Below are 18996 nucleotides of genomic sequence, written 5' to 3'. Positions count from 1 at the left end.
GACATCCTCAGGTGTTAGCCCCCAGTGCTAACTCCTCCAAATGAAGCAAGTTTTTCTTCCTGCCCTGCCCTGCTCAGCCAATCTGGGATGTTCCTCTTGGGCTCCCTCCTCAGTGACGGTTACTGACTCGCACACATTACCACAGGATTCAGGCTCAACTTATCCCCTCCCCCACGGCCAGTACTCACTAAGTGCTGTCAGCAACTCTTCCTTAAGATTTCCCGGCAAAGTGAAAAAAGCCAGACACAAAAGGTCACAGAGGGCATAACTCCATTTATATATAAAGCCCGGAATGGGTAAATTGGTGGAGACAGAAAGCAGACTGGTGGTTGCTGGCGGCTGGGAGAGGGGAAGTAAGGAACAACTGCTCAATGGGCACAGGGTTTGCTTTTGGGGTGATGACAATGTTTTGGAACTAGACAGAGGTGGTGGTTGTACAACGTTGTGACTGTACCAAAGGCCGCTGAGCTAGTCACTTTAAAATAGCTTTACAGAATGCAAATATCACCTCAATTTAAACTGTTTTTTCTTTCTTTTTTTTTTGAGACATGGTCTTACTATGAAGCCCAGGCTGGCCTCAACTTGCCATCCTCCTGTTTCAGCTTTCTGAGTGCTGAGATTACAGATGTGTACCACCATGCCCGGCCTTCAATTTAAATCAATCTATCACTGTCTATCTATCTATCTAGCTAGCTAGCTATCATCTATCACTTATATATCTTTATAGCTATCTTGGAAAGGGCTGGAGTACATCTTGAGTGATAGAGTACCTGCCTAGCAAGGGTAAGGCCTGGATTCAAACCCCAGTTCCTTCTTCCCCCTAGAAAAGTTGATTGTATCACTATCTTGGGTCAGTTCACTGCTCATAATCCCATTACCTTGACACCTCTTGCTTCTCATGGCAGCATCAGCCCCGCCCCCAACTCCTGCCTCCACACCCTGCTAAAATCTTCTATGGTGCCTCATGGCCTTCAGACAAAGTCCATCCCCACACCGAGGGTTCCTCCATACATGTCCCTGCTTCTTTTCCCCATCACCCATACTGGGGCCAAACCAAACCACACCACTGTGGCTCCTTAGATTTGCCATGTTCTTTCCCTAGCTCTATAAATTTGGTCATGTTTTCTTCCCTAGCATGTCTCATCATCCCCCATTCCCCCTTCCTTATCCCTGGAGATTCAGCTCACGAGTGAGGCTGAGCAGATGCCTTTGCCCACACCTGGCTGGTCTGTGGCTCCTGCTACGTCCTACATCATCCTCATCCACAGTGTACTATGGGTGTCATTTTGCTCCTTCACCTCCCACTAGGTGATGAGAATTTTATGGGCAGGGTCTAGGTCTTTCTTTTATAGCTCCAGAACTTAACACATCAAATACAGAGACTTGCTGGACAATAAGAGGTAGAGGGAAACCTCTGTGACAGGCTGTGCATGGATGAGATTTCATCTGTGCCACTCCCATGGGACAAGTTCAGTTTCAGTTAAGGAGGTTCTCCTATAGGGCTGGAGCCATTTGCATGCTGTGGGCAGGCAAATGCTGATGACCATGGTGGCAGCTGAGGAAGGATGAAAGCCCAGAAAGGCAGGAGGCAGGGGTGACCTCCAGCTCTTTGACCACACTCAGGGCAAGTCCCGTTCTGAAACACGGCTCCAAACAAATCTCCATGTATCTGGGAAGCAATAAGTGATGTAGCCAGGATACGTTTGCAAAGGCTCCATCTCTCTCAAAACGGGTAAATGGATTTCTTTTTTTCTTCTTTTTTTTTGGGGTGGCACTGGGGTTTGAACTCAGGGCCTCATGCTTGCTAGGCAGGCATTGTACTGCTTGAGCCACTTTGCCAGCCCATCTTTTATGTTGGGTGTTTTCAAGATAAGGTCTCACAAACTATTCGCCTGGGCTGCCTTTGAACCTCAATCCTCCTGATTTCTGCCTCCTGAGTAGCTAGGATTGCAGTCATGAGCCACCAGCACCCAGCATAAGACAGGTTTCAAACTGGTGTGATGGGATGGAGGTATGGTTCAAGTGGCAGATTGCCTGCTTAGCAAGAGTAAAGCCCTGAGTTTAAACCCTAGTACTGCAAAAACAAAGCAAACAAGGCAAACAAAAACAAAATAAGAAACAACACCAACAAAAAATCTGGTTTGACATCTCTCATCAGTGGGGCCAGCCATGTCCACCTTTAGGACAAAGCACTTGCCTAACAGCTTTGCTGGCTTTGGCCAAAAGTGGTCATTTAGCCTTGGCTGGCCTGCTTTGTTGGCAAGAGGCCCTGCTTTCAGGAAAGCCCCGACACTGCTGGGGTTCTGCAGAGCATGCAGGGCAGGGGCTCTGGATTTGCACACCTGTGCTCTAACCTGGCTCTTCCCTACCTCTACATTATGGTTTTCTCAACAGCAAAATATCCCACCTTTCTTGAACGGCTATTGTTAGGGTGAAGGTAATACATGACCTGATTATATGATGAATGTACATGTTAGGTTATATAATAAGAGTAATGTTTTATTATATATTAATATCTCCAGCAGTCCTACTTTTACTCTCCATTTCTTTTTAAATACTCTGCTATATTGTATTTATTATTAAAAAAATTTTTTTTGATGGCACTGGGGTTTTGAACTCAGGGCCTCGTGCTTACTGAGCAAATGTGTTAACTCTTGAACTGCACACCCGGCCACTCTGCTTCTCTTGATTCTCCTTGCAGAACTCTTGAGGGTCCCTGGGTGAGGGAGGAGGAGTTACCTTGGCTCACCAGAGCTGCTGGTGCCCTCGCTTGCCACGTAGCTCTCAACACACAGGAGCTTTCCCTGGCTGTGGGCTTTGCTCTTGACCTTTGCCAGGGCTCCCACAGCACATTGGACATGGCATCGTCATTTTGAACTCTGATCAGTAGAGGTTCAGTTTGGCCTCATGTTAACATGCTCCCAGGGAGCCTAACAGTCCTGATGAATTCTGGAGAGCCTTCCGAATCTGCATCTTCATACATGTGTCTAGAAATTTCAACCTTGAAATGGTGTCTTCCTTCAGCTTGTACTACTTCTTGGCACCCCAATTCTTCTGCATTTATATTCTAGGATGTCCTGTGTCTGGCAGCTGCACTGAGACCCCATTGAGCGTCTCCTTGCCTTGCTTTGAGGACTTTTATTTGCTCTGCCTGTGGCTTGTGCCTGGCAAGATGGGCTGGGGGATGAGAGAGGCATGTGGCATATCTCATACCACTGCTGCTGGCATCTCAGTCACGAACTTACTAGCCCTGGATCCACACTGAACCTTTATTACGCAAGCACACTTCAGCTGTCTGCAGAGGCCTGAGGTGCTGCAAAGCCCTCAAATCACCATCTCTGCTATGCAGAACAGCCCCCTCCTATAGGTCAAGCCTCCACCCGCCTCCTCACCCCAGCATCACCCTGTCTGCCCATCCGGTTGGAGCTGGTACTGAGTGGCATCTCTGGAGGAATCCAGCAGAGGGCCCTGGGCCAAAGCTTCAGCGTCCCCTTCCCCCTCCGACTGCCATCCCTGGAGGCTCTGCCACTGTTGGTGATTGTTAGGGGAGCGCTGGGTGGACAGTGGGCGATTCAGCGAGCAGGCCTCTGAGCAACAAGCTCTGTGCTGTGGCTGAGCTATTCAGCGTGGGTAGAAAAGGGTAACCTTGGCTCTCAGGGCACACATGGTAACACTCAGTGATCAGGAGCAGCTCCCTGCTGGGCTTGGGGGGACCTCCTGTAGCTTGCTCATCCCTGTCCCATCCTAGATAAGGATACACTGAGGCTCTCAATACTACAGGAGGCTCTCAACTTGCTGATCCTGGGGAGGTGGCAGAAGAAAAACTTTGGAGCACAGGGAAAGGAGTTTGTGGCTGGCACAGCAAGTCAGGAATATGAACTGTGATCAGGACAGGAAGTCTACCTGTGAGACATGTTATTCCAGCACCTCCCTGAGATGCCAGACAGACAACCAGGACAGGTGGTATGTACCCAGAGGCTCAGGGTAAGCAGGGAACTTGTGAGGCTGGAGTGGCCACCCTGAGAGACTTCGTTCTATAGGCTCTTTGGACAATGCTCCATGTCAACATCTCTTCCTGTCCCATGACTACAAGCTGAGGGGAGGGTGTCTCCATATCCTAGGCTCTGTGACCCTGACATTCATGAGACTTCATTTCCTCAATTCAGTTTTTTTGTTTGTTTGTTTGTCTTTTGGGGCAGGGTCTCACTATGTAGCCCAGGCTGGTTTTGAATTTTTCTCCTGTGTGTGCTTCCCAAGTGCTGGGATTACAGGTATGTGCCACCACATCCAGCCTACTCAACTCAATTTTTAACTAATTTTTGAGATTGAAAGACAAAATTGTATGTGTACTTTTTTTTTTTTAGTACCAAGTGGTGTTTTGAAGATGTAGACATGGTAGAATGACTGTACTCCCTCGAACAGGAAGGAGATGATGACAGAGCTTTTCCCATGGGGTTGTGGGGAGGCTTCCATGAGAATCCCTGGGAAGCACACGCCAGCTGTGTGCTAAGGGCTCAGTGAGGGGAGCAGGTATTGTTCCCAGCTGGGGTTCTGCTGTATGACCCTTTGCTTGATACCCACTGGGATGCTCCCAAATCTTTCTCTCCCAGCTTCTCTGCCAATTTGTGATACGACCACAGAGCAATCTGAGTGCAGCGCTCAGCTGTGCCACCTCAAGTAGCAATTTCATTTAGTTTCCTGACAAAGAATTCTAGGCTATATACTTTTTTTCTTTTTGGTGGGAGTGGGGTTTGAACTCAGGGCTTTGAACTTGCAAACCAGGCACTCTACCGCTTAAGCCACATTTCCAGACCATTTGGCTTTGGTTATTTTAGAGATGGGGTCTTGAGAACTATTTGCCCAGGATGGCCTTGAACCACAATCCTCCCCATCTCAGCCTCTCAAGTAGCTAGAATTAGAGGCGTGAGCCACTGGCGCCCAGTGATAATACACTTCTTGTTATTAGGCTCAATGAGAACCACTTCCCTGCCTTTTTATTGCTGTGCCATCTCATCAAATGACTTTGTTTTATTTCTGTTCATATGTTGCTCATTTTTGTATCCATTTTGGGGACAAGGGGACTAACAAAATTTCTTTGTAGATAGGCCCCACTTAGAAGCATTTGTGATGTGGTTTGGGGTTCTGTGCTCTTGGAAACTCAGAAGCACGGAGAATGCAGGTCTCCTGCCTTTAGGATCAATGGGAGAAAGTTAGGAAGGAACCTGTTGTTACCTGTTGTGAAGGAAGCGAAGAGCCTGACATTGCCCTGGGCAAGGGTTCGGTAGTAGGACCAGCTGAGGTACAACATCAGAGGCACCCAGACGATGGGAACGCTGTACCTGCAACAGGACCATTAGGGTGAGAGAGATACATTCATTTTGTGTGTGTGTGTGGGGGGGTGTTGACATCTTCCCTAGAGACACACACCAAAGCACATGCAGAAAATATGTGGAGACCTGGGGTCAAAGGGCCACTGGTGTAGGGAGCAGGGGAAGGAGAAAGAGGCTGTGAGTCCATCTCCCACTGTCTCAGGGATGAGTCATTGACAGAAGAGAACAGGGTCCCCATGGCTACAGATTCTGTGCAGCTGGGTAGACACTGACCCCTTGTGGCAGAGGAGTTAACTGCAGGCAAAATTAGAGGCTGCTGACCCCATTTAGGAGTCTAGAATAGACCAGGGGCCCCACTCAGTGGACAGGATCGTGATCAGGAACAGTTTATACCTATGGCATGTCCCACCTTCCCAAAGAGCTTAGTGCATATTCCTGCCTTCTAGGGAAGGACCCAGTGACGCCTTCTCCTTTTATATTTGACTGGCATCATCAAGATAGAGGGATAGCTCACCACACAGTCTTGGAGAGGGCCTCAATGAGGTCTGAGTGGAAGAGGCGGATGGGCCTGGCCACTGGCTGGTGCACCCACTCATCGTACTTCTCTCCCAAGTGGCCCACCTGCCACAGAAGAGGCTTCTTCCAGTCCACCAGGTCCTGCAAGAGACAACATGGACCCTAGATGTTCATGCCTTTCCCGTTTCATTCTCCAATTTCCTGGTTATAGCATTCCATTCTCCAGCCCCGCCTAAGCTCATATGGTCTATATGGGGTCATCTGCCCTCCTGTTTTAGGGGTTCAGAACTGATCACATAGCTCTTGACTACAGCAATGAGATCTAGAGTAGGCCCATGACCAAAGCTGGGGCAATGATCCAGGAGACATCCTCTTTTCCTTCTGGAATTGCTAACTTGACAGAATGTGAGCCTGGAATTGCTAGCAAAGCCTGCTTGAGGGCTCAGCCAGCACAGAGGACAGCCAAAGCAAGAGCTAGAGAGAGAGAATCCTGGTGATATTTAAGCACCCAGATTCATCCACATGAAAAGCTTGTAGTCTTGCTCTGATCTCTCTCTCTCTCTTTTTTGTGGTACATGTGACTTTGGGTTTGAATTCAGAGTCTAGACCTTGAGCCTCTCCACCAGCAACTCCCCCTCTCTTTCTGTGATGGGTTTTTTTCGAGATAGGATCTTGCAAACTATTTGCTTTGGCTGGCTTCAAACTTCAATCCTCCTGATCTCTTCTTCTTGAGTAGCTAGGATTATAAGTGTGAGCCATCAGCACCCAGTCTTCTAATCTCTTTAAGTATGGGAGCCAATACATTTCTGTATTAGAAATGTAGTAGGCCCTTTCCCCTGCACCATGGACGTTCTTCTTGGTGTTCCCCTGAGTCATTCACTCATTCATTCATTCAACAATTTGCTTAACATTCCATATATGTGTGTGTGAGTAGGCTCATGGGTGCTGGAAAGAATCAACAGGAACGTAAGAAGCTATCTTTGCTTCATAATAGCTTAGTATTACATCAGAGTACAGATTCTGGAGTCAGTCTTGGGTAAAATTCTGGCTCTATCACTCACTGTGTGACTTTGGGAAAATCACTTGACCTCTCTGAGCCTCTCAGTTTCCCCAGCTATGAAATGGAAGAAATATTAACAGTATTCACATTAAGTGTTCAGCAGGATGAGGCATGCTGAACGAGACAATTTAGTGGTGTTACAAGGGAGGCTGAGATTCAGAAGCTGGATGAATGGTATAAATGCCCAGGTTCAGGGTAGGTGAGGAGGGCTTTGCAGATGACCTGGGGCTTGTTCATACAATGGGGAGAGAGGAAGTGTGGGAGGCAGTGTGGGTCTAGCTGTAGGGTTGAGAGGGATTGTGATCCGTTTGATGTCTTGACACTACTCTGGATAGCAGGAGGAAATTTGCCTGGAACAACCCTGTTGCAGGCTCTGGACTTGGTGCTTTATCTGGCAGGCCAGTTACCCCCAATACTGGCGTGTATGCACACCCTGGTACTCACAGACCCATTCCCAGAGAAAATGCTAGAGACCCTAATTCTATGTGGGACACATTTCTCATTTTTAAACCGTATATGAATGTGTTCTAACACACAGAATATAAGCGTACATTAGCATATGTAAATAATGTAGAGATTATTAAAATGGACATGTAGTGGAAATGTGCTCAAAAAGTTTTACCAGTAGGAAAATCAAGATCAAGATCTTGATTTCCTCCAATCAAGAAAGTTTGGAGGAAATACCTCAAGGCAATGGGAAACCCTTGAAGATTTCCAATGACTCAGGGTAGTGAAGGAGATTAATTTGAATCCCAAACAGTAAAGAGCAATGAAGTTGGAGTCAGGGGAAATCTTCAAAGCCTGGCTCTGAGATCTTGACTGTGAGATCTTGAGCAAGTGTCTTTCCCTCTGTTGTTTGTGAAGCTGGTGGCCCAGCCCACCACCCATAATTGGAGTGAGGATGAGGCATGACACACAGTAGGTGCCACTGCAGGTGGGAGAGGTGGCAGTGACCGGCCAGGGAAGGAGAGGATCCAGAGCTGTATATGAAGGAAGAGCATGAAAGCCTGGGAGAGAGAGCCCATCACGATTCCAGAAACCTGCCTTCTCGTCAAAGCTGACTGGCCTTCATGTGCTCCCAGCCTCTCTGGAGGTGACACTAGTGTCACTGTTACAGCTTTGGAGCAGGGGTGTGGGAGTCCCAGAGCAGGAAGGCAAGGCCCCTGTGCATTCTTCCTGTGTCTGTGACAAGAGCAAGAGACCCAAAGAAGGTTGTGGCTCCTGCCATGAGCACATGGCAAGTCCCAGGTGCTGGCTGCCTGCCTATAGTTAGGGGTTACTTCCTACTTCTCAGGTTGAGAGTTGAACCCAGGTTAACCAGAGCCATCTCACCACACCACCAGCCAAAGAAGCAAGCAACCCCACCTGACTCCAGTCTCCTTGACCTCATCCTTTGGATCTAGGATCAATTGGGTTGTTGGATTTATGCTGTCTCATTCCTTCCATTTGTCCACCAAAGTTTCTAAATACGAATTCATGCTTGCCCTACTCCACCACCACCACCAGGAAAAAGAACTGGAGGAACCAGCTAGTAGCCTTGTGTTTACACCTTATCTTGCAGTAGCCTGTGGAGCCTCACCTCAGAAGGAGCTGGGTCAGGGTCACATGAGAGCTTGAAGCCTTGTCCCAACTGCACCAATACTGGGAGATAACACAGTGTATTACGTGCCAAGCATGACTCTGAATACTTTATAGGGCTAATATCATTCCCCAACTGGGAAGGTATTATAATTACTGCCATTTATGGATGGGGAAACTAAGGCTAGTAACTGGCCAAGGTTGCCCAGTATGTCTTCTTGATGAACTGGTAAAAGGAGAAATATCCATCTTGGTCTCTTTAATACTCCTTGTCCTGAAGTCTGCTTTGATATTCAATAGAACCACACTGGCTCTACAAACTAGTGTTTATATAGTCTATCTTTTTCTATTTTTATTTTATTTTATTTTTTTGCTGTACTGGGGCTTGAACACAGGGCTTCACACTTCTAGGCAGGCTCTCTACCACTTGAGCCACACTCAAGAACATTTTCAGAACTCTTTTTCTTTTAACCTGTGTATGTCTTCACATTTAAACTGCATTTCTTGCAGACAGCATAGAGTTGGATCTTGCTTTTCTAGCTAGTCAGACAATCTCTGCCTTTTAATTTGAGTGTCTAATCTATTTACATTTAGTGTTGGAACTGGTCTACTTTCTTGCTGTTTTCTGTCTCCTCTGTTCTTCCATTCTTGTCTTGTTGCATTAATTATTTTAAAGCATTCTGGTATTATCTCCTCTATTGTTTTTTAGCTATATCTTTTTTGGATTCCTGCCTCCCCTAAGGATAGTAATATGCATCCTTAGCTTATTACCATCTGTCTCAAGTGAAGCCCCTGTGTTTTACTATGTTCCACTTTTGCATATTATATGACATCCCCTATGCCTGTATACTTTAATTTGAATTCAGATAACTTAGCATTTCTAACTATAACTCGGTTGTCGCAGGCACCCTTCCCCCAAACACCTAGCAGTAGTTTATGCAGTTTTTTAGATGTTAATCCATTTGTCCCTATTTTGTAAAGCAAGCCGAAAACAGTAGAGTATTTGTAAGTTTAATTCAGCTGAGAAACAGGAAGAAATGTCTAGAAGAGCAGCAAGCAGGAACTTTATCCTGAATCTCATATCCTACTGTGATGGAACCAGACCCAAAGGATAGAGCAGGTACAGGAGGCTGGACTAAATTGCTGAAGAGGTGTTTGCAGGTGTTCTGTTGTTTGATGCCCTTTTGACCATTTGACCTTTGGATATGGTTTCAGTTATTCCCTTGGTAGATCAGCAGGTATTGGCCATCTGTATACATGGCAGACTTACTGACTAGAGTCAGTTCCAAGATGCCTGTGGCCTGGGTCTATCCTACATAGCATCTCTCTGAGGTAACCCTCTTGGTGCCCAGGGAGGGTTACTTTACTCTGGGTGCTAAAGGACCACCCTGGAGGAATCCCAAGAAGGCCTTGCTCTGCCCCCTGCAAACATCCCCCTCAGTCATCAAAGTCTAACACCTATAATGATAATGCCAGGGCCTCAGTCCTGCCATTGCAGAGGTAGTAAAACGAGACATCTATACAGGTATAGAAATCCAGGCCCACTGACTTGTTCATTTTAGGGATAAAGAAATTGAAGCCCAAGAGATTGATTCTTGAGAAGGGGTTGGTTGGTACTAGAGTGGAATCCCCCTTCTTCACTTCCTCCAGTTTGTAACACCCAAGAGCTGGCACATTCACCTGAGATGCTTGAGTTGGCTTGACTGGATGTGCACTCAGAGGGTGCCATTCCTCAGCTCTCTTTCTGTCCTGGTCACTAAAGGAGAGTCTCAGCTGGGTGCTAACAGGTACAATGCTTCTCACTTGCTAGTCATTTCCAACATGGCAACTGGCAGGGAGCTGGTTTTCAGAAGGGATAATGGCAGAAGCTGACAGCCTGGGTGAGATCCAATGAGGTGGGAAGAAACTTGTGATAAATTTCACTCCTACTGTACCCGGCTGAGGACCCCTTGGTTCCCTGCTCTCACATACAAATGGACACTGGTCCCAGTCCTTTCCACCCTGTGGGGCCTAAGGCTTGGGGGGAGTGCACAGGGAAGGCATTGGCAAAGGCCTGCAACCTCTGTAGGAGGCTGGGTGGGAGAAAAGGAAGGGAGGACAAGGCACATATCACCCCTCAGGCTCCCAGGCATCAGGGGGCTTTCGTGACTATCCTCCAAATAGCAGGTCCTCCTTTTTCAGCTGTGTGGGACCATGATGCCCAGAGAGGGCAAGTACAGCACTCAGAGTCACCCAATTAGAGCAGGGGTTAAGGGTGGGAACATGGCTAGAAACTGCTCTGGAGAGGGCAGCTTGTTGAGGTTGGGAGCTCCTTTAGTGATTCACAGACCTGAGCAACAGGAAACAGATGCAAGTCCGGGTGTGTTTAGCCCAAACACCCTTGTGCATCCGATGCTTCTCCCCCATCCAGCTCTGCCCCAGCCCCTCAGGGAAGGGGGAGGTATCTGGGCTATGCTAGGAATGTGGCTGGCAGCAGTACCCAGCAGAGTAAAGGGCAGGGTGGGTGGAAGGCCTGCTGCCAGGGTGGGGAGGGGACCATCTTAGTTTTCCCTCCCACTCCCCGGACCCCCTTTCTTCTGGGCAGCACAGGGACCAGACAATACAGGATAGTTCCTTGGGGCAGCCTAGGAGTAAGTACTCAGAATCTGTTCCCCCACCCCAAGCACAGGGAGAGGAAGCAACTACTCTTGCCAGCAACTCCTCCCACCACCATGGCCGTGAGCTAAAGCAATTGTTTAAGCAAATGTCCACCCAAAGCCCAGAGCATCCCTTCATGGCAGCCCTGAGCCAGAGAGGTGGAGGATGGGGAGAGGAGCCAGGACAAGAAGCTCCCCAGGAATCCTGGCTACATTTTCTGAACCCTTGTCATGTTCAGCCTGGGCTAACACCTTGTGTCCATTTTCCTTCATATGCCTTAACTTTGAGAAATGAGGATGGGACAACTTCACTTTCTAGATGAAAAGACTGAGGGTCAGCTGCTCAGCCAAAGATGTGGCAGGGCCTGAACCTGGGCATCTGGCTTACAGTTCTTACTACCAGGGCCTTCCATTGAATCAAGGCTGTGAATTCCTCACCATGGAGCCTATGGGGGACCCTGCGGTAGTGTCTAGTGTAGTGGTCAGGACAGGAAGTGAGGTGGGACTCTTGGTGGTCTTGTAGGGGTTGTCACAGGCCTGTCCTACACAATATAATTGGGATAAGTTCAAGTCCACAGAGGCAGGTCCTCCTGCAGTGCCCCATGGCCTGCCCCTCTCTCTGGGGACATGGTGGCTGAGGAGGTGGCAGAGTGCCCAGAGGTGAGTCAAGCCAGCACCCACAGCCTTGGCTTCATCTTTCCTTTTCCAGAAGCAGGCTTGCCACGAGAGTCTCTGTTCTGATCTAAGTGCAATTTTCCCGATCCTCAGTGACTTGTCTGAGGGCCCCCAATTGCCCAACATCAACACCTTGGCCAGGCCCCGGGGGCCCTTGGAGCAGCCTCTGATGCCAAGGGCTGCATGTGAACTGTTGGGGGCAGGACAGGGAGTTTGGGAAGTGAACCACTGCATTCTGTTTGATGATTCTTCCCTTAAAGGAAGAGGGTGGGCCATGCCACTGACAGCCTTTCCAAGGTAGAATAAAACTGGTTATTGCTGGAATCTGGCTTTGCCTGAGGCAGAATGAGGATGAGGAAGTAGCTGGCTTTGCAGACACCTCCAGCACCTGCTGGAACCTTCCCCACCTCACCCCCTGTTACAGGCCTCAGGGTCTGGCTCTGAGCCAATTGTCAGTGTAAAAATATTGCAGGACACATGGAGGGGACAGGTAAGCCAGTTGTGCTGCTAACCTGCTTACCAAGTGACTTTGGCAGGAGACGTCAGATCTAACTCACTGCTATAATTATAATTAATTATAATCCTGTCTCCTGGCAAAATCAGATAACAGACAACGCATTTAGAATGCTTGGTTCTAGCCAGGTGCTGGAGGCTCATGCCTGTAACCCTAGGGATTCAGAAGGCAGAGATCAGGAGGATCATAGTTTGAAGCCAGCCCAGGCAAGTAAGTTTGAGAGACCCTATCTTGAAAATACCTATCACAAAAAGGGCCAGTGGAGTGGCTCAAGGTGTAGGTCCTGAGTTCAAGCCCTGGTACTCTTAAGAAAACAATGAAAGAAGTGTTAATTTGGTGATAACTATGTTGCCAGGGGCATCTGGACAGGGAGGCTGGAGCCCAAGGTAGTGGTCAAAAGACGCAGCAGGGCTAAGGGGGCAGGTGTGCTCAGAAGCCAAGAGCAGTGGGTAACTGGTCACTGGACCAGGGCAGCCCTCGGCCAGTTGGGTTCCAGAATACGAAGAGGTTTGTGTAAGGTAAGGAGGGCAACCTGTACGCAGAGCAGGGCATCAGGGTTTGCTTCTTGCTCTCTCTGCTGTCTTTTCAGATCCGTCTACCTGCAGTCCAGTTTTATCTCTTACCTTTTCTGGTGAGGCCCACTCTGTCCCCTAGCTTCTACAGCTAGGAAGGCTGGGCTCTGGCAGCTCAAGGTTCCCTCCCACAGCACAAAGGGCTAACTGTGCAGTCCCTCTGCTCCAGGGCTGGGGGACCCTCTGTGGAGACCAGGCTGTGGCCTTCTTGGTCTCCTTCCAAGGCTCCACAAGGCCTGGACCCAGCAGACTGGCTCACATGCCCTTGCTGGTCAGAAACAGAAGCAGCGCTTTCAGTGTCCTGGCCTCTGTGTCCTCCCAAGGGCTGTGACTTGAGTGTGTGGGAGGAGACAGGAGAGGGGCTCTTTTTTGGAAAGTTAAGAAGAAAAGAGTAAAGCCCTGTTCACCCTATGTGGGAAGCTCGGCTCTGTCTGGCTCTCCTCAGGGAGCTGAGGGGGGCACCATGTAGACCCAGGTGTCCCTGCCAGAGTGGCCTGCACTCCTTCTCCAGGGTCAGTGCTTGCCCCTCTCTCTTGGCCCAGGTTCGCAGGAGGAACAGAGAGAAAGTGTGTCAAGGAGAATGAAAGAGAGTCAGGAAGGTGAGTCAGGGTTGAGTTGCCTGGGGTGCTGGCCAGGAACCAGACTTAGGGAAGCAACACCCTGTCTTCCCTTCTAGTGAGGTCTTCCTCTGAGCACAGGGGGGCTGGAATGAGCTCCTCGCCCGTTGCCTCATGCAGGCACAGGAGAGAGGGGGTCAGTCTTGAGTCACAGCTTGGGGAGACTATGGGAGGAACCCTTCCCAGAGTAGGCTGGTAGTGGGGGCTCTGCTGTCCCTAGCCAGGCTGGCCCACAGCCCCTTCCCTCCAGTTTGGTTCTTTCCCATCATTTCACCCCCATGGCTGCCACATTGATCCAGCCCTGATCAGCTCTCTCTTTACAGTATTTTCTTTCTAATGTTCAAGCTCTGAGACTAGCCCACTGGGGCTGGCCCCAGAGACTCCTCTCTGTAGTTCCTTCCAGCACCTTTCATTGGCCACCCACAGCCCTGAGTCAGGACACACTGTGCCTCCTTCCCTGGTTCTGTGCTCACTCCCCAGACCCTCCTCCTCTCCCTCCAAAGCCCCTCCCATTCCAAGGCAAGGTTCTAACTCTACCAGCTCCCCAGGGCCTTGACCCACTCAAGCTGGCTGGCTCTACTGTTGTTCTGCCCCCACATAGACTAAGCCCAAGTCCACCAAAGTTGCCAGAGAAGCCTGCTATTTAAACTAAGACCCTCATTCTCTTGGTCCCTGGCCTGGGCACCATCTACGTCCCACACTGGAGATTGGCAGTTGTGGCCATGCCAGGAATAGAGGCCTAAAACTCCAGCAAGCCTAAGTGGCCTGGGCAAATCTTTCCCCTCACTAACCTCCTATTTTCCTCTTGGTCACACACCTCTCTGGTGGGATTGGGGCATAAATGGCCTTCCAGTCTTTAGAGCTGCATATTTGGGGGTGTCTTTGCCATAGGCTAGGGGCCCTTTCTCTGAGGCAGTGGCAATCTCACTTGACAGGAGCCATCTCTGAGTCCTGGGTTCAAGGACTTGGGAGCCCCATTGGCCTGCACCCCCCATCTCGTCTTCCTGCCTGTGATCCTTGGCATGTTTCCCACATCTCCTCATGTTATCAGAACTGTTTGGGGAGAGGGGGGACCAGGACCAAGGGGGCAACTGTCCTGTTTGTTTCTGTGCTTCAGTGTAGGCAGAGGACACACAGGTTGGGCACTTTTGGACGTGACGCTTGTGTTTATTTCAAGAGGAAATGTCTCTTCAAGAGGTAACATGATTTGGGGACAATCCTGTGGCCTAAGCTGGAGGGAAACCAGTCTGGCTTCCTCCAGATCCCCCAGGCAAGGCTGCTTCTCCCCATCCGCCATGGAGAGCCCCTATTTTCAACTGGGAGGGCTCAGCAACCCCAGGGCTCACCTCACAATGGAGTCTGCTTGACCTCTACACACCGAGAGACGTTTGAATAAGGCTCTGCAGATATGGAGGCCATTCAGCTCCATTTCTCACCTGACATCTGCAGGCTCCCCTGCCTGGTATCCACCAGTGACTCTTCTGAGAGGTCACAAATGCCAGGAGCACCTGTCAACTCGGGCATGCCCAGATCTGCTAACTCTGTCATTGTCCCCTTCCCAGCTTCAGGGGTCCTGATGAGAGAGCCCTTCCTCTCCAGGGCTGTTCAAGGCTGGCTCCATGCAGAGGCTTCATGTGCCATTTATCTCACTGTCGAGACAGCCCCATGCCTGCATCTGGGTTTGCTGCCCAAGGTCACACTTGAACTGTGGTCACCTGTGTCCCTTCCTCATCTTCCCCTGGGTGCACATCGTGCATACCACAGCCTTTGGCTCCATACATGCTTCCTTACCTTCTGCCTACCCCCATCCCACCTCACCATAACCTTGATCATCACTTCACTCTGTCCAGTGTCAGCTACCTTGTCCCAATCCACTGCTTTGAACCGCCGTTCCATGGCAGGGTCCGTCTTCTGAGTTTCCGCAGAGGCTACAACCCCATTCTCTATGGAGCCCTGGAGAGAGACGATAGCAGGGAGTTATTTACAGTGGATGAGGGACAGAATGGAGCCTGGAGCCCAGAGCCCTGAACTGTCCCATAGCGAGGCAGCCAGGAATGGGGAGCACCCCACAGGTGGGGGCCAGTAGGTAGAAATCAAGGACACTGGGTACTTTCGGAAACAGAGAGACACTGGTGTGGGTGTCATTATTCTTTGTACTTTTCTTTCTCTCTTCAAAAAATCACCTCTGCAAAAACAAAAGATGCAGAAAGATCTGGGAGACAAAGCAAGCTGGACAAGAGACCGTGGGGAAGCGAGAGTGGTTAGTGGGAAGGGGCTTCTTGCCAATCCTGGCAGGTGTCAGACAAAGTAAGTCACACTGGCACCAGGGGCACCCGGTGGGGCTCACCTTGTCACACCCAGTGACTCTCCCGCCTCCCTCCCTCTGTGGTTATTCATTAGATCCTGTGGGTCACAGGCTGGGACATCTAGGTCCATGTGCCCACAGGAAAGAAAGGCAGGAGGGAGCCAGGGATACTGTCCCTCCAGTCACCTCAGGGTGGGTTAGCAGCCACACACAGGGCATATTGGCAGAGGCGTGTCCAAGTGAGTTCAAGGTTAAATGGAACTAGCAAAGAGGTACAGTCAAAAGGAAACAGTGAAATCACACAGCCCAGCTGGCTCTGCCATCATGTGGGGTGAGGACAGAGAGCAGGCTGGTACCTAAGTAAAACCTATGCTTCCCTAGAGGAGGGGCGGGGACAGCACTTGCCCATGGGGCCTTCCCTGTGAGTCCCTGTGACCACAGGAAACCAGGAGTTGGTGGCCCTTGGAAGCTGGGTATTGGTCAGAGGCTGAGGATGTTTGAGCAGCCAGTTTTGTGCTAGTGTTTGAACTCAGGGCCCACACCTTGAGCCACTCCACTAGCCCTATTTTTGTGCTAGATATTTTTCAAGATAGGGTATCATAATCTGCTTATCTGGGCTGGCCTCGAACCTCAATCCTCCTGATCTCTGCCACCTGAGTAGTAGGATTACAGGAGTGACCCACTGGCACCAACCTCTTTTTTTTTTTTAATTTAAATTAAGATAAATTTATTTAATTTAAATGATCCATTCTTCTTTTGTCTGGTTTTGCTTTTTTTCTGGTGGTGTGGTTTGAACTCAGAGTCACACACTTGCTAGGCAGATGCCATACCACTTGAGCCACTCTACAGCTAAATGACATTTTTTAGAATCAAATTATGTCCTCTAAGTAAATATCTTTTTAAAAGACAGTAGGCAGTAGGCAGTGCAGTTGGGGTTTCTATTGCCATAATTCTTATATTTTTATTTCCAAATGAATCCAAGAGAACCTGATGGTGACAGTAACCATGCTGGCATTTTCTGGGAAAACCCATATGTAACCCCAAAAAAGTGGACTTTTGTGGTCCTGCCTTTTTCTGTGCACCTCAGCATATTTAGTCTGTTTCATCAAGCTAACAACTGAACTTTTGTTATTATTATTACTATTAACATTATCCTCATTATTTTGGTTTTTTAAGAGAGGGTCTTGCTTTGTTCCTCCTTCAGCCTCCTGAGTGCTAGGAGTACAGGCATGCACCACTACACCCAGCTTTATAACTGAATTTTAAAATTTATTTCTATTTATTTATTATTTATTTTTGAGACACAGTCTTGCTGTGTAGCTCTGGCTAGCTTCAAATTCCTTACGTCTGGCCTCAAACTTGTTATCCTCCCGCCTTGGCCTCCTGAGTGCTAGGATTATAGGCATGTATCACGATGCCCAGCCCTGAATTTTTTAAAAAAGCATCTCTTGCTGTCTTTTGGACCAGGAAGAAGGATTTCACAGCACATTATACACAGAAGCTCCCTAAACATTCCATGTAAGTAGCTTTCCTCTCGCCATGTCAGTAGCTCAGTTATCATGTTTCTTACAATTCTGTTTTAACCTCAAAATATCCTAGAATGATCCCTTACCACTGTACTATTGACCCTTCTGCCTTCGTGGATAGTCATTTTCTCTTGGTCACCCCAAGTCCTTTCTTGGGGTGATCTACCCCCCGTTGGCATCTCAGCTCTACTCACTGCAACACTATCTTCCTGTCTCAACAAGACAAAAGGAAGGTCTTAGCCAGGAAGGAGTTATCACATATATTATTTATCATTTTTGTCCTGCCACATGGTTCAGACACCTCAGGGGAGCAGATACAGATCTGATTTGGCCCCAGTGGCCTGATACCACTGATACTGAAGAGAGGGCTCCCCTGCAGTTGCCTCTTAGCACTGGGTTGGAAGTTCTCCTCTATTCAACTGTTTGCAGTCCTTACTGTCCCCCTTAGGCTCAGCTGGCCACCTCCAGTTTCTGGGAATCGTTCCTGGTTCTTCCCCTCTGGAGCTACACAACTCCCTTCTCTCTCATCTGACAGATCTCTAAACATTTGAAGAGAGCTAGTGTTCACACTCCCTGCCACCTGCTTTCCATCAGGACAGTACTGGGACACAGTGGGTTCTCTAAGCATGACGACATGTCCACACTCCTCTCCCAAGGCAGATGTGATGGACTCCGGGTAGAACCCAGCACAGATGGCATCTCCCTTTCTTGCAACATATTTCTGACCATGGGAACTGAGTCAACAGGGGGACTTTGGCCACCACCCTGTCATCTCTTTCCTGGCTTATGGGACCCTGAAGTTTTTTGAAATGGACCGTTGCTACCGGTATGGGGTGGAGGGCACACGTGGTCTAGGAGGTGAGCTGGAGCCACGGCCAGGAGGGAAGCAGGGGACAGTGGGAAACAGAAAGCCTGAGGAATGAGGTCACGAGGGAGAGTCTGCAGGGACAGGACCTTGGCTCCGGCTCCTGTATCAGCCTCCCCTCGGGGACTGTTGGTCTGGGTAAAGTACCATCATGATGCTTTCCTCTTCCCCACTTCTTCCTTCCCACGGGGAGCTCAGACACATTGCTGCTGTCATGCACTCATCATCAACATCATTATTTTTGCTGGGACTAGGCTTTGAACTCAGGGCTTTGCACTTGCAAACAGGTGCTCTACTGCTTGAGCCATACCTCTAGTCCATTTTGCTCTAGTTATTTTGGAGATGGGGGGGGTCTCAAGAACTATTTGCCCAGGCTGGCCTCACACTGTGATCCTCCCAGCCTCAGCCTCCCAAGTAGCTGGGATTACAGGTGTGGGCCACCATGCCCAGGTTCATACCCTTATAACTGACATGCATCTCAGCCCCGATGTGCCCAAAGCCTCAGCTCAGAAGCCTGGTGAAGGCCCCCTCTCTGATCCTGGCTTGCTGCTTGCTCCAGAAGAATGATTCCATATCCATGACTTCCCTATGTTCAAAATCTTTTCCCCCATTCCAAACACCTCTTCTGGAGTTAACCCTAGGTCTCCTCTTGAGCCAGAGGGATGATGTACCATTCTGAACATGTCTCACACTTGCCCTCTCCATTCTCACTCTGTCCAGGGTGAGGACAGAGGTTGGTATTTCAGGAAGGCTGACTTTAATCTTCCCAACAAAATACTGTGTGAAAAACATGCAACAAAAT

The 18996-nt window shown here is 49.2% G+C and overlaps 1 protein-coding gene across 1 annotated transcript in view; it reads right to left on the bottom strand.

The window, feature by feature from the left end:
- Fa2h (fatty acid 2-hydroxylase) overlaps nt 1-18996 on the bottom strand; it is a 51560-nt gene that overhangs the window by 6251 nt on the left and 26313 nt on the right. Inside the window, exons 2-4 of the mRNA XM_020179661.2 lie at nt 15359-15451; nt 5845-5987; nt 5233-5339 (exon numbers count right to left, since the gene is read on the bottom strand). Of these exons, the coding sequence (XP_020035250.1) occupies nt 5233-5339; nt 5845-5987; nt 15359-15451 (343 nt within the window). The remainder of the gene's footprint in view (nt 1-5232; nt 5340-5844; nt 5988-15358; nt 15452-18996) is intronic.

Source organism: Castor canadensis, chromosome 15 (genome assembly GCF_047511655.1).
Source record: "Castor canadensis chromosome 15, mCasCan1.hap1v2, whole genome shotgun sequence".
Taxonomy (NCBI): domain Eukaryota; kingdom Metazoa; phylum Chordata; class Mammalia; order Rodentia; family Castoridae; genus Castor; species Castor canadensis.
The sequence above is the reverse complement of the archived record's forward strand: the minus strand, read 5'-3'. Positions and strand labels throughout refer to the sequence as shown.